Source organism: Antennarius striatus, chromosome 16 (assembly GCF_040054535.1).
Source record: "Antennarius striatus isolate MH-2024 chromosome 16, ASM4005453v1, whole genome shotgun sequence".
NCBI lineage: Eukaryota > Metazoa > Chordata > Actinopteri > Lophiiformes > Antennariidae > Antennarius > Antennarius striatus.
The window spans coordinates 18833476-18849224 of NC_090791.1; the positions used below are offsets into that span (position 1 = coordinate 18833476).

Sequence of the window (15749 nt, forward strand, 5' to 3'; positions counted from 1 at the left end):
AACTTTATTGATTTTGATCATAAATGTTAAATTCCATTGCATTATAAGATCAAGAAAGAATGGATTTTGTTTCTCTTTTACAAAAGTCTTATTTAATAACAATTCTGTGGCTGTCAGTTAACTAATAAATGCTCACCTTCAATTGAAATGTTGTGTTCTGATGTTGATTATCCCCCCACCATAAAATTACAGATCTGATGGGATTATTGAAATCACATTTAAATAATGAATAAACAGTCACAGTTATGGTAATAATAATAGTTAAGGAATTTGGGTAATTCTAGTGTTAAACAGTGTCAAATGTAGGACTATTCATTTTATCATATGGTGACTGAGCGTTTCTGCTCAAGAAATAAAGACCCATACAAGTTACTAAATATTAACTTTATTGTCCACAGTATATTAACAGAATATTTCATCAATAATAACAGTTAATGCAATTTCAAATTAATTGTGTACCTCAGATTACAAGTGAAAAAAAAAATCTAAGATCATCACAGATACAAATATTGTCAGGCAGGCACTGTTATCACCATTGTATTCCTCAACCTTAACAACTTATAACTGATCCTCACGTTCCTTTTAAATTCCAACATATAACATATATTTAGAAATTAATGGAGCGCACAAGAAATTGGCACCATAAACTATAAGATGAAGATGAATAAAAACATCTCGAAATACTTATGTTTTTATCTTAAATTGTCAGGAATTAATAGTAAAGAAAAAAAACTGCCATTGTGAATATTGTTAGCACGTTAGGGTTAGGGTTAGAGTTAGTTACAGACACTGATTAGTGTGTAAAGTGTTCCTACAAAATCACAAGATTTTCAACAGAAGCAAACTAAGACGCAGTCTTAGTTGTATCACAAAGAAAAGCAGCCAAAAGCAGGTGTACTGTTATGTTTTGTAAAACTGAAAAACATTCATTAATGTTTATCATAGCGAAAATACCATCTCATTGTAATTTCTCCAAGACTGTTAGTGAGTGTGGGATGGACTCATTGTTTCCGCTATGCAACTGCTGTTGAATCAAATAACAGTACCCTTTTGTCATTTATTTTTGGGACAATAAGGAAACCTTAATTTAGATATTATTTCAGGTATCTGCTCCTATATTAGTTTCGTTAGTCTGTCATCCAAATAATCAGGAACCCACAAGATTATGTGTTGAGTATTTGCTGATTTTCAGCTGAGACTTCAGAATATTAAGGTATTTAGATGTGGAATGTGCTTTTGTAGTGCAATCCTTTCAAAGTCTTAAAAGTTTCATCTTGTTTTCTTTAAGTGCCTGTTTTGCTTTTCTTTAGCTGCAGTGCATTAAATTTTAATTTTGCAGCTCAACCCCAAATAACACAAAGGTTATGTGAGAGTGTTATTTAATTTGCTTCCAAAGTATTAGAAATGTGTTATAAAATAAAAATGTTGGGCAAACTGTTTTCAGCAGCGAGTCTATTAATTTGAACTCTCTGGGTTCACCTCCAAAAAAACACGCACTTCAGGTTAATTGGCCATTCCAAATTGTCCGTAGGAGTGAGTGTGTGTGTGTGTGTTTCTATGTCTCTGTGTAGCTCCGCAGTGCACTGGCGTCATGCTCAGAGTTTGAGCGCCTTACGCCCTATGCCAGCTGTAATAGACTCCAGCTCCCGCTTCGGATGAAGTGGTAAGGAAAATGAATGAATGAACTTCACTGAAGTTGAATGTCTCTGAATTTAGGGTGTATTTTGAAATATAGTGAAACTGTTTCAAGAATGTAATGGTAGTCCAGTTGACATGAACTTGCATTTTTTCCTATCTAAATTATTGCCCACTTAAGTAGTGCATGAAGACAAATGTGAGAAAATTTTTCAAGTTCTGACTGGGAACATACACCAATCAGTCATAATTTATGACCACCTGTGTAATATTACATAGGTCACTCCTTTTCTGCAACAACTGTAATCCATTGACGCATAGATGTCACAAGACCTTTGAAGGTTTCTTTGCTATTTGGCACAAAGACATAGCAGATCCTATAATGGGATCATATTATGAAAGACATGTTTTTTCTTGTTTCTACATATACCGTGTACTGTGGTTCTTTCTGACCCTACCTAGAATGAGGAAAACATACGAGTCCTGTGTGGACTGTTCAGCCCACAAACATGCTGATCAGTCAGCTCCTGTAGTGGCGTAACGACATGAGTGATTTGCATAACCTCGCCCCATCTGTGCGGGAACACTCCCCTCTCCCCAGATAAGGGGGCATTCTTCCTCGAGGTGAAGTTCAGTGTCCAGCGGTTAGGTAGCAGCGTGTGGCAACGTCATCACTCAGAGCTAAACACATAAGTTGGTCAGTTGTTTGTTGTACAAAACAACATCAGTGGTTCTTTTATGTCCCAGCCAAAGATGAACACAAGAGACCATGATTGGGCTTCATTTTCAATGACAATGTGCCTTCAAGCATTAGCTACCTTTAGCCACATCCTCTCCGTGAGAGCGCTATGTGACAGGCAAGCCAGGTGTTGGCAGGTAGAGCTCATTAGCATTTAAAGGGACAGGCACAAAAACAGCCTGTTCTCAGGAGTGCTCATTTGGATCGGATTTGGTTGTCCATCACATCCCACAGATGATTGATTGGATTGAGACCCAGGGAATTTGGAGGCCAGATCAACATCTCAAACCTGCAGTGTTCTTAAAAACTATTCCTGAACGATTGTTGCCTTGTGGAAAGGGGTATTTACCTGCTGAGAGGCCACTGCCATCAGGGTATACTGTTTCCATTAAGGGGTGTACATGGTCTGCAAAAATACCTATTTAGGTGGTACGTGTCAAAGTGACATCCTCTTGGAAAGCAGGACCCAGAAATTCTTAGCATTACTTTTCCCAAATTATACACACACTACAATACACACTGCTTATTTTTTCCCATTATGCCATGTGTTCACACAATAAGTGACACACCTTCATCCATGCATTTTATTGAAGATGAGATGACCGTAATTGTCTGGTTTACAGCTGCCTTTTAGTGCTGTCACGGGGGTAGCTGGAGCAGGTGGCTATAGAGGCAGGGTACAGCCCGGAAGCATCGCCAGCACATCGCACGGCCACCCGTTTATCCACATGATGTAAAAGAAAATCTGATTCAATAAACCAGGTGGACAGGGGTGACTGTGGGCACCTTATCTGGTTTGCAGATACATAGCATCATATGCCACACTTACTCATACAGTATGTTTACACTTGCTCATTTCCAGATTCGGATACATCAACTTCGATGACAAATGTTTACATGCTTGTTAACATATCCCTCCCAAAAAGTGGATTAAAAGATAATATGTCATTAACTTCAATAGTCAGTGGTCATAATGTTATGACTGATCAGTGCTTTTTCTTGTGAATTTGTTTTATCTTTGCCTTTATATGACAGCATTCAACACCTTGCTCTACCCAAATCAATGATCAATTTCACCCTACTCCTAATTTAGTTTTATGTTTTATCACAAATGGTAAGTGCTAAATTTCAAATTTAGACAAGAAAGTAATTAAAAAATGATATGGTAGTGTATTTCAATAAGTAAATGTTTTCAAAGTTATGTTCATTTAAGGACATTTACCTGTGTGGCACTAAAATAGGAACAGAAAAAGAATTACCATACTTAAGAGACATGCAGGGCATCAATTTTTCTATGACATCTTCATGGTCTTTTAAAGATTCACATTTTCTGGGGTTACAACATTTCAAGCTGAAAAATTATTCCAATTAGGACCAACACAACAGCCAGAAACAACGACGACATTCAAAGGGCTAGTGTAAATGGCATGCAGTATGGCATTTTTTAAAAAACTTAATGTGCAATTAGAGTGACTTACAGTCAGTTGGTAAAACTAAACAGTAGGGTTGCAGCGGTTACCAGATTCAAGATAAACCAAAGTATAAAATTTGAGTTTCACGCTCTCATGCGGCAGAAAAAATAGCAGGGAAAAGTAAAGTCAAAGTCTAGTACTCTGGACACCTATAAGACCAAAGAGGATACATGTTGAAGGAGGAGTTTGTGAAGACGAAAACTCTGAACTTGTTTGTCCATCTTCCTGAACACCATCCTTTTGAGCCCTGAACAAATAATGTGGATGTTCAACAAAGACCATTTACTTAATGACAATTATAGGTTACACTTATAGATACAAATATGTGGCTCAGTAAAAACTTCCTAGAGTGCCTATTTATAATAATAATAATAATAATAATATTGAGAATAATAAGTTGAAAATGATGATTATGATAATAATCATAATTATTATATTAATAATAGTGCACCAGAGAGTCAGGATCTGCCCCAGGTTTCTACCCGATGGGGATTTTTTATTGGACACTGTCGCTTCATGCTCTCAGCGGTTCAGCTGGTTTCTTCTTTCTGTGTAAAGCGCTTTGAGGTGGCCTTGGTATTATTCAGCACTTTATAAATAACGTTGAGTAGACTATTATTATTATAAATAATATCAATAATAATAATAATAACTAATAATAAACTTCACAACTGCCATTTCCCCCCTCCTATTTAGTTTTACTCCAGGTTAGATTGAGTTCTTCCTTTCTGAATAGAGATTATATTTTTAAATGTAGTGTCTTGTTCCTCACCCTTACCCTGATTTTGAAAACATTTTTTACTCTGATTTATACAAATTGTTTAATAATTCCATTATGAAAAAGTGTTTGTTGAACAACACCCCCTTCCCATTGTACTTTCAATTCTTTATGGATCATAATGATAATAATGATAAAGCAGAATTGTTATTTACCATGACTTTTTCCCTCAAATGGTTGTACTGTAAAAATACCATACCGTTGCAACCCTACTTAACATGTTCCGGAACTTAACAAGTGGTCAGAAGGTTATCTAGTTAAAGTTATTGTATGAACTGTATAGAACTTCTCTGCGACCACTGGATAACTCACACATGGGGTATAAATTCATTCTTCAAGTGTCGAGACTTATTTGAGTTCAGATAAAACGTCACTGAAGATGTTGAGGAAAATGTGAACATGGTACTCCTTGAAAACCAAGGCTGGACGGAAACGGATCGATCGATCCCCACACCCTCCCAGGAGTACACCTGTCAAAGACAAAATTCTTGCTTTATATCCACACATTACAATGACAGTTGTTACATTTATATTCAAAGCAACATTACTGGATGAAGTGAGAGATTTAGGCAGACTTTAAGCTTTCAGGGTTGTTTGAGGGTTAAATTTGAGGTTGATGTTTATGAAAACCTGTTTACAAGCAATACTGTGTGAATGTAGGAAAAAAACCATTTACATGAATTAGTGTGGGCTATCATGTCATGTACTCTAGCTACATTCTGGGATGTTTTAAGAAAAGTAGAAGAGAAGTAGAAACATAGAAAAACTGTTGTTGAAAGGAAAGTTGATGCAAAGGGAAGCCAATTTAATAACGGGTGGAAAAATTACTAAATGTTGGTGCGTGATATAGACAAACTGACCTCACAGAATGTAAACAGTGTTTGGTGTATGCTTTATAAGAGGAACAGATTTTAATCTACTCAGAAGTAAAATACAGTGCGCCCTCACGCATCCGCGCATCAAAGCTCGCGACTTCACCTCATCGTGGATTTTTGGTAGGCAGTCACGTGATACTGTACGCCCATTCTATTGACTGACGACATCCGGAAGTGCGTTCTGTTCCGTGAGTCTCAAAAGTGCTTTAAACAGTCAATAAGAGTGTGGGAAAAGGTAATACAGATAGAAGGTGGTTTAATATCAGTATGGGGAGGGTTCATAAATGGGTTCCTAAACGGTTAAATTACCGTAAATAATAAGATAAATAGTTGTCGTTCTATCACAGAATTCATTAATCGCGTGTGGTCCCTGGAACTTATTAACCGCAAAGAATGAGGATGCACTGTACACGTTTAAATAGCATAATCTGACTTTGGTTTAAATTATATGTACAAATCACCACTTTATGAACATTTTCGTATATTATCCAAAGCCAATTTACAAATAAGTCCTAACTTAAGCGTTATGGCCGGGCAAAATATGTCATTCTGAATAATGTTTTATGTTTAACTTTAAAGTTAAGTCTATGTTGATGTTTTATTTTTAATTTTTTTTAACCTTTTTAACCAATATACAATGAATTTAATGAAGTTCTGGTAATCCTTAACACAATGACTGAGTGGATTCCAACTTATGCATTAACTGCGGCAATAAATTTCTTTGAAGTCGACTCAAAGTTCAGGTTTAGGCTTGAGTTTTTTGAACCTGCTTTATTGGAATATCCATCCATCCATCATCTACCGCTTATCTGGGGCCAGGTCGCGCAGGCAACAATCTCAAGAGGGATGCCCATACTTCCCTCTCCCCAGACACCTCCTCCAGCTCCTTTGGGGAGATCCAGAGGTGTTCCCAGGCCAGCCGAGAGACATAGTCCCTCCAGCGTGTCCTAGGTCTTCCCCAAGGTCTCCTCCCGGTAGGACATGCCCAGAACAACTCCCCAGGGAGGGGTTCGGGATCCATCTGAAACAGATGCCTGAGCCACCTCAGCTGGCTCTGCTCAAGGTGGAGGAGAAGCGGCCCTACTCCGAGCTCCTCCCTGGTGACAGAGCTCCTCCCCCTATCTCTAAGGGTGCGCCCAGCCCCTCTACAGAGGAAATTCATTTCAGCCGCTTCTATCCTGGATCTTGTCCTTTCGTTCATGACCCAAAGCTCATGACCATAGGTGAGAGTAGGAACGTAGATTGACCAGTGAATCGAGAGCTTCGTCTTGCGATTCAGCTGCTTCTCCTTCCTTCATTAGAGCTTGAGGTAACTTCCATTATTAGGTGGTAATGTTGTCATACCTTTGTCTCTGGCCTTGAGCAGTATGCTGTTGCGTGTTGCATCATCACAGATATCTATGGCACAGAACGTCCCTTGTCCTCGAGCCCTGCTCAGTATCCCAGGGTATTGGGCCTAGGGACCAAACACATATATTTTGTGTTGATACATATTTAGGTTAGGACCATGTCAAGCATATTCTTTATTGAGAGTATAAATATAGTATTACCCTATCTGAACTCTGAGTACAACTTATGCTACAGCAGTCTTTTAAACTAACAAATATTAAAGATAAAAGCACCAAAGAGTTTGCCACAACCTATGAGGGTCAGGGATGGGTATACATTCATTCATTCATTCATCGTCTTCCGCTTTGTCCATCATAGCGGGTCGGGGGGAGCTGGAGCCTATCTCAGCTGGCTGGGGAGTGAGTCGGGAAAAACTCCGGCCACAATGCCAGTGCGCCGCGGAGCCACAGACAAACACGCATGCACTCACCACACCTATGGGAAATTTCAGAGCGGCTAATTCACCTCAAGTGCATGATTTTGGAGGTGGGAGGAAGCTGGAGAACCCAGAAAGAACCCACACAGACACGGGGAGAACATGCAAACTCTGCACAGAGCAGGACTTGAACCGAGAACTGTTTTGCTGTGCAGTGACAGCGATTCCCCTTGTGCCACCGTGACGCTCTATTTTTGCATTTTGAGTTTGATTTAATATTCTCATTTTATCAAAATTGCTCATCATAATTTACTCATTGGGTATGCTGAAAAGTATTACACAAGTGGTGGATGGGAACTGGGAAAAGCAGGTGTAGAAAGTTTGTATTTTATTGTTTATTGTCACATGTATTTGTACTGCATTTCACTGTTGTGCTCCACATTGCATGTATTAATATAGCACTTTATTCCAGGGGCACAAAGTCCTTTACAGTGGTTCCATTATTCATTCACTCCTCATTCATATTTGGTGATGTTAAACACACGTGAAGCCACAACTGCCCTGGGACAGACTGACGGAAACGTGGCAGTCAATCCACGCCAACAGCCTCTCCGACCACCATCGGAACATTCACACTTGTTCACACACCAGTGAGTCCCTCACTGGAGGCAAGGAGGGTAAAGTGTCTTGCCCAAGGACACAACGACAAATGACAAGGCGGGAGTGGGAATGGAACTGCCGATCCTTGAATCATTGGACAACCTGCTCTAATACTGAGCCACTGCTGCCCCAAATAAATGAATAAACAAATAAACAAACAAATAAATAAAAAAATACAATTATTATTATTTAGTATTATTGTAATAACTATCATGGATAAGATAAGCAGAGGCTCCACATCTATGTTGATGTGGAGCATAAGGTATATACAGTACATATTGCATTATTCGTAAATATTCAAAATTATGTCAGAAATTTTGTTTATCCTAAGAAAATGTAAATATATGAACACATCAACACCCTACCTGTAGTTCATAAAGTCCATTTAGCAAGGCGTTTCCAGAACGGTTCACCTCCTGTAGAAGATTTTCTTGGCGAATGACATTGAGAACCTCCGCCAGGAACAAGTTCTTTGATGGGTCACCCATCCATGTGTTGAAGATCCGGTAGGGCTGAAAAATTTATCAGATACACAAGCAAATCATATGATAGCAGGTCATGTAATTATCAGCGTTTCAGGAATATTAGTTTGTCTTCAGTCCACGACACAAACGTAAATCACAGTCGAGAATTCATGTTCTAAAGTAATTTTAATGTTTATGTTTAATGTTTACTATTTTACAAAGAAGAACCAGAGAACATCCACGCGCTATACCAAACCGACCATTATATGGAAAGAATTTCAATTAAAAAACTAACCTTATCAGCCATTAATTCATCTTTGTGGTAGTATCCACCAGTAAGAAGCTTCTTGCTGAAAGACACAACATCAGCCGGGTCGTCCATGCCCCAATGTTCATGGGCCCAAAGCTTTCCTGTGGTCCCTCCACCCGTTTGGACTTCATCGACATGAAAGGCACAACCATGCTGTGGAGATAGAACACAAACAGATCTAGATGACAAAATGGAATGCAGCTATGCTCACAAAAAAGGCAAAAGTGTCTCATATCATTTACAGTAATACTGATTTAGACCACTGCTATATGTACTCCAAATTCAAGTCTGTATCTGCTGCTGGTGACAGCAGTATGAAAGCAATGTATTAATGAGAAGACTTCTGTGTGATTTTCTTTGCCTAAGTGGAATGGTTTAGAATTCACACGAGGCAAATGTCTTTACCCAAGGCGCTCAGGAAGTCAGGTGAGAAGTCATTGCCTTTGAAACCAAAAGAGTACTTGTTTTGTGCAATTTCCATTTTTATGTCATGCAGGGCTCAAAATTAACTTTTTTTCTTTAGGAGCTTTGGGAGCACCTACCCAAAAGCAAGGCAGTGACGGAGTGATAGAGACCGCTCCATCCATCTCCGTTCCGCACGCCTCTCTCCTACGCCCAGGAGAGCAGCCGCAATTGCGCTCTCATTGTTTCCTGGCAGGACCGCAGGAGCGCAAAAAAAGGCTCACCAGATTTTTTCCCCTAGTTGCACCGGTGCTCCCAAATATATTTAATAGTCGCACTGACAAAAATTTGACCAAAATGGGCACAATTTCGAGCCCTGGTGTCATGTCAATTCTCAAATTTAAACAAAGGAGAATTTTATTTACAGATCAGGATTTATTTATGTGGTTTTCTTTCAATAAATAAATAACAGAAAGGATGGACAAAGTCAAATAAGGAGGTCTGCAGCAGCATTGTGTGTCGGCAGTATGCTACAAAGATAATTGGAAGTATTGGACTCAAATACAGTACTGCATTTCCCCTTCATAAACTGGACACATTTTCTTGTCTAAATCGGATTACGATTATATAAAATTGTAAAATCTGATGCAAACTTTTAAACTAATTCTGAACTAAACTTTTCTGCAGGTTTTCCTTAAATGAAAAGCTTTAAATCCATTAATAACAGCTAAAATAAAAATTTCTCCTGAACTAGAGAGATAGGAACATGTCTAAAATCAAAGTCAGAATTTAAGTTCTTCAAGTTCCACTTCTCCACAAAAAAAAAAAAAATACTGGAAAATATCTCACTTAAACATTCTGTTTTCCAAAACAAAACATGTAAGGGATAGCAAAACAAAAATATATTTATGATCTGAGCACTTACAATGATGGTTTAACTGAGATTTTTCCAGTTATTTGTAACCTACTGTATGTAGTTTGAAATTACTGATAAGTAAAACAAAATACAGTGATACCTCTGTACTCAACCGCCTCTATACTCGACCAAATCGGTGCTCGACCAAAAAATTCGAGTAGAAAATGTATCGGACCCCGAACCGATTTTCGGTGCTCGACGAGCCGAGTCGACCCGAACGCGCTCCTCGGCTGCGCTCCTCGGCCAGCGGGTAAGCGTCAGTTCGACTCAGACCGCCAGCGGAGTAACACGTACGCAAATTGCGTACGCAAATTACGTACGCGAAGACGTACGGAAATTATAGCAAAATATGAAAGTGGTGTACGAGTGTCCAACCTCGCGTCGCAGTACGAAATGGCAAAGTCAACCATTTCCACTATGTTGAAGCAGAAGCAACTGACAATGGACAGGTTCCTTCTTAAAGAATAGAGGAAGGCTACTGCCCAGCCAGATTCACCTCCACGGAAGAGAGAAGGGAGAAAACCCCTGGAGGCGCGTTATCTAGCGTCATCATGGAAGGGATTCCCCTTCCATGATGACGCTAGTGCCATCAACCGCTCTCTAAAACGTAAAGTAAATTATACAAAATGCTTTATAATGCTTTCTCTTTATCATGTACTGCTTGTGCACATTTACGTATTCATTGTTGTTTAGATACACGTCCTTATCATATTTTAGGTATTTTTCTAAATGGTAAGAACGGATTAAAATACTTTCCATTATTTCTTACGGGAAAATTGGTTTCGGTGGTCGAACAAATCGGTGCTCAACCACCACCTCAGAACGGATTATGGTCGAGTACAGAGGTATCACTGTACATAGTTAAAATAAGACACCATATTCATTAAAAAGTTAACTTATTATGTTAAAAATATATTCAATTATGTTTTTTGTTCAATGCTTTGAATTTGATCTCATTAGAAAGTTTCTGAGATTTTTGAATTGAAGACTGCCTTTAGACTCCGTTCAGGCAGCAAACCTCACCTCCGACTGGACTACCGATCGATCGAAACAACATTTAATTAATAAACGAAGACGAACATCGGAGCTTAAATATCTGCTTCGAACTTCAGATCAGGAAATAATCCGCTCTGTTCGAACTGACTGCACTCGTAATGAATTTAACCAGTTTTTAATGTCAGGTTTTTTAATATGCGTGTTGACTTCTTTCTAAGATGGCAAAGTGATCAAGTGATCTGGTTTCCTTGATGAGGCTCAGAATGGCTTATTGACATAACAATAGGGGCCATTCAAAGGTAGTCAGGAAGTCATGAATGCAATCTTGACTGCCTGAGCAGCGCGGCTCTATCTAGTGGACGGATTGCGCAACTACAGCCGCTGCAGTTTATCAAATAAATTTTATTTATTTTTTATTGTGTGTGCCTTATAATCCGGTGCGCCTTATATATGAAATAAATTATAAAACAAACAAATTATTGAGGGTGCGCCTTATAGTCCAGTGCACCTTATAGTGTGGAAAATACTGTAGTTTTTAATGTCAGGCTGCTAATTTACTGGCAAATATGACGCTGTTTTACTCCTAGAACTGACTTTAACGTCGGTGTCTCACCGCCATGAATCTCACAGCACGTCGCTGCAGACAGAATACACAAGCCTGAATTTGCCCCTCCACCGCCCGCCCAGATCTATCAACTACATTTGTAAATCAATGCAGCACACCCGTTGGCACCTTTGTCTAGCAGTGACTCTGCTCTTCAAATTTCAGAAAAGGCTGGAAGTTCAGCTTTGAGGGTCTTTCATTCACCTTTATGCCAGTTTCTCCGTGTGTTTCCACAGACTAATAGAATGGACCGTCACTAGATTCCAGATTCCAGCACAATGGCATTTTTAAGACCAATTAATTTTAAAGTGAGTTATTTCCGACGCCAAATAGTTAGGAAATACCTAGATCAGTCAGTCAGTCAAACTTTATTAACAGAATTGTTGAAAGTTCTTTATGTTTTGCTACGTAACCACCGGTGCTCCTACAGTCTGCTCTACAGTCTGAGAGCAGCTCAGTCAGAGCCGGGACTTCGGTGACGCCCCTTGACTACCGTTGTTAGGGGGTGTGGGCCTGAGTGCCTTATAAGGGGGCTCCTCTGGTGGCGGAGTGCGGCATGACTGGCGGCCAGACTGCCGGCTTTTTTTCAGCGATCATGTTTCAACCAATATTAATATGAATATTAATCCATATATAAGACGCACCGGATTACAAGGCACACTACAAGTTTATGAGAACATTTTAGGCTTTTAGGTGCGCCTTATAGTGCGGAAAATACGGTAATTTCTTCTGATGTGCTTGCGGTAAATTTATGAAGTGAAATGCTATGAGCATTCCCCTTGGCCTAACTCATGTCATATTCATCCAATTGCAGTCCCTTTACAAACAAGTTAAAACATTTTCTTTTAAATTTTCCTGTTGTACGCAGAAAACATGTTGCAGTATTGAGTTAACACAGCGTGATTATCGAAGATGAATATAAAAAGAAGCTACCTGACACCTAAAATTTTCTCAATGCACATAAATGATTCTCAAAATGTATTAATTTGAAGTAAAATTGGAGGGCAGAAGCAAGGTCACAAGATCAGGTGCAGAAACCAAATCTCTTCCGCAGAGGGATTTTATGCACCTGTGTGTACAATTAACTGCCTGCTGAGAACTGACTTCTGGGAGGGGCAGAAAAGTACTGTGAAAGTTGGATGACTTTATTCATGACTTTAATACTTTCTATGTTCTAATTTATAATTCAACTCAACAGTGTTGGACAGGAATAGCCAAAGGACCAGATATGGCCCATGGGCCATGAATTGTAGTTTTTATGCAATGGCAGTAGATACTTTGGGTGAAGTCATGTATCAACGGGGTGTGATTGCTGCATGTCCAACAGGAGAACGGGTCTCTCTCGCATTCGAATTGTTTGAGATTCCAGCTTTATCAGGCTTTTATATTCGTGTCGGTCTGTAAGATCGTGATAACTGATACCTTTCGTGCTATATTGCGGAGGGTTCTGAAGAAGTCTGGGGAAGCATGGTTATCTCCCCCTTCAGCCTGGATTGGTTCAATCACAATCCCTGCCACAGGTTTTCCCTTCTGTCGCCACTTGATGATCAGATCTTCCACCTGGAAACAGACAAGAGTCCAACATTCAATCTCTGCGTCTTAGTCTGTCTCTAATACATGTAACAGTAACAGTAAACACAAGTAAACTAGCTAAATCAGGGCAAAATTATTAAATGGCAAGCCGATTTCAGTAGCTATTTCCTGTAAATGTGTCATTCCTATCAGTCATGTTGCATGAGGAGGCATATATGATAATTTCAAAAAAGGCTCAAACAGTAAAACATGTCCAGAAAAAACATGTCCTTGTTCACTCACCTAAAGAGAGCCCTTTCAATATCAGAATAAGTTTTAAAAATAAACCTTAACCCTAACCTGACAACAGAGTAGTGGGTCTTTTTTTAAAGGTCCCATATTCTACTTTTTTGATTCATGTAATTCAGCTGCCAGATGTCCAACTAGACTGTATTTGAAATGTCTTGCCCCAAACTGATCCGTGGTCCTAAATATCTTTGATTGAATATTGATAAAATCACTTCCTTCTCAAATTGCTCTACGCCAATGGGCGTGCCTCTGAGCTGTCTCTCTATCAACACCTCCCTCCCCTCTCGGGTTCGCGTGTGTTTTGTTTACATGGACCATGTGAACGTGCAACGCCTTATCGTCGGATCGATCGCCATAGTCTGGAACTTTTTTAACTTTCAGTAACTTTGTTATAACTTCACTATTATATCCCGCTTTAAAGCGTGATATATTGTAATTACATCCCCCATCAAAGTGGTGATGTAATTGTTAGTGTCTATGGTCTTACTCACACTGGCCTCCTATTTGTTTCTGTGTTTGGAGCTGTTCAGACCGAGATGCATCTGTCTATATCCGATATGATGCTACCTCCCAAATGTGGTTTCAATCCACCCTCGCAAAAATCTGTCCCCGCAAAAATCCGTCCTGCAAAAATCTGTCCTGCAAAAATTGGATATCATTTGGTATGGGACTAGTCAGACTACGCACTCCCCACCCACTCCGTTTTGTGTTTTTGTATTTAGCATAGTTAATTTATAGATACGAACGTACAGTTTGAGACACCACCTGCCGGAAACAAATTCCTTGTCCGTTTTTTAAACATGCGATGGCAATTAAAGCTGATTGTGATTCTGATTCTGAGACATCCGATATCAATCTGGATGGGCTAAAAATCGGACATACGCGACCAGTCTGAACAAGGCCTAACAGACAGGTAATGAGAAGGGGGATGGATGAAAAATAACACTGAATACTGCATATACATGAATATCCTTCTAGATTCTCTCATTTATTCTTATTTGTTCTTATTTATTTGTTCTGATTTCTTTTTTGACTTTTTTATAGAGCTTAAAAAATGTATAGTGACAGTACTTTATGATTAAGAACATGAACATTCTGTTTCACAAACAACCTACCTCCTCCAAACATCGAGCCTCCTCCTTTGCATTTTCTCTGGTAAATTCCTCCAATGGGTACTGCAGTCTGGGAAATGGGGCGATTGGCCAATCAAATGATGGTATATCTAGCTTGTGGATTGATTTGGAGTGTGTTGTTGCCAAGCAACCTTAACAAGGCAAAAACTTTATATTAGCCACAAATCTACAGTGTCACACTAACAACTCTCTAACATTTGAACTAATCGTATGCTTTATTTCAAGTACTTATCATAAAAATATTTTCATCAGTCAATCAATTCAGTTAAGTCCTTCTTGAACACAGGGATGCATGACAAATGAAAGTTTGTAGCCCTCCTTATGCTGCACATAAAGTGGGCAACAATATGCACACATGTAAGTGTGCACTAGTGTTCCAGCTCCTTACTGAATAGGCTTCCTTTTGCTGTGGGACTAGGAATCAACTTTTAGGCTTAGATGGTGTTTGCAGTTTAGTACAAGAGTACACATTATATACGACTACTCATGTAAATATTCAACTTACCCATGGTTCTTCCATGGAAACCTCCCATGAAAGATAAAATACTGAGATCCGGACAACCGGGGGCCTGAGGCAAAAAAAAAAAAGAGTAATATAATTACAGAGCGAAAGACAAACAATACATACAAATAGTTGCAAACTTATATTATAGATACTAGTCTGAAAAGGGCACATTAAGCAGTGAGATTCCTTCACCTACCTGGTTTACCATGCAGGTGCTGAGGTCTTCATCAGTTGGAGTGTTTTGGCCTCGCTCCTTGTTCTTCAGTAAAAAGAAACACAGTTAGGACTCCATGCACATATGAAGATATACAGTACGTAGCTACATTGAGTAGATTTTGATTTTTTTAAAAATTGAATTAAACATTCAGAGGCCAGAAGGAAAAAGTTAAATAAAATGCTCAGTATATGTTAGTAGCCAACCTTCCACTAAGTACAGCATATAACCAAGTATCCTACACTAAATGTTTGTGTTTTTAATATATGATTTTGTCTTACTTTGTGCTTAAGGAAATTTATTTAATGAAAATATCTTTGCAGTTGCATGTAAGTTCTTTAAAAATGTTGCTGAATTTCACACATGGTTTGATTTCAGTATTTCAGGGAGCTGCATATTTCCCACATTGTCATTGCTTACTTTTTAATTCTAGTAAAGATCACCTGTTACATACTACTAA

The 15749-nt window shown here is 39.0% G+C and overlaps 1 protein-coding gene across 3 annotated transcripts in view; it reads right to left on the reverse strand.

Moving 5' to 3' along the window:
• Positions 1 to 369: 369 nt before the first annotated feature.
• Positions 370 to 15749, reverse strand: part of abat (4-aminobutyrate aminotransferase) — a 36621-nt gene continuing 21241 nt past the window's right edge. For 2 of the 3 annotated variants that reach the window (XM_068336630.1, XM_068336632.1), the window contains 8 exons: positions 15272 to 15334; positions 15076 to 15139; positions 14553 to 14701; positions 13039 to 13176; positions 8684 to 8851; positions 8290 to 8436; positions 6844 to 6955; positions 370 to 5094 (listed from right to left, as the gene is read on the reverse strand). In XM_068336630.1, coding sequence (XP_068192731.1) covers positions 4973 to 5094; positions 6844 to 6955; positions 8290 to 8436; positions 8684 to 8851; positions 13039 to 13176; positions 14553 to 14701; positions 15076 to 15139; positions 15272 to 15334 — 963 coding nt within the window. In that variant the 3' untranslated portion in view covers positions 370 to 4972. The remainder of the gene's footprint in view (positions 5095 to 6843; positions 6956 to 8289; positions 8437 to 8683; positions 8852 to 13038; positions 13177 to 14552; positions 14702 to 15075; positions 15140 to 15271; positions 15335 to 15749) is intronic. The other variant, XM_068336631.1, reaches the window with a different exon arrangement.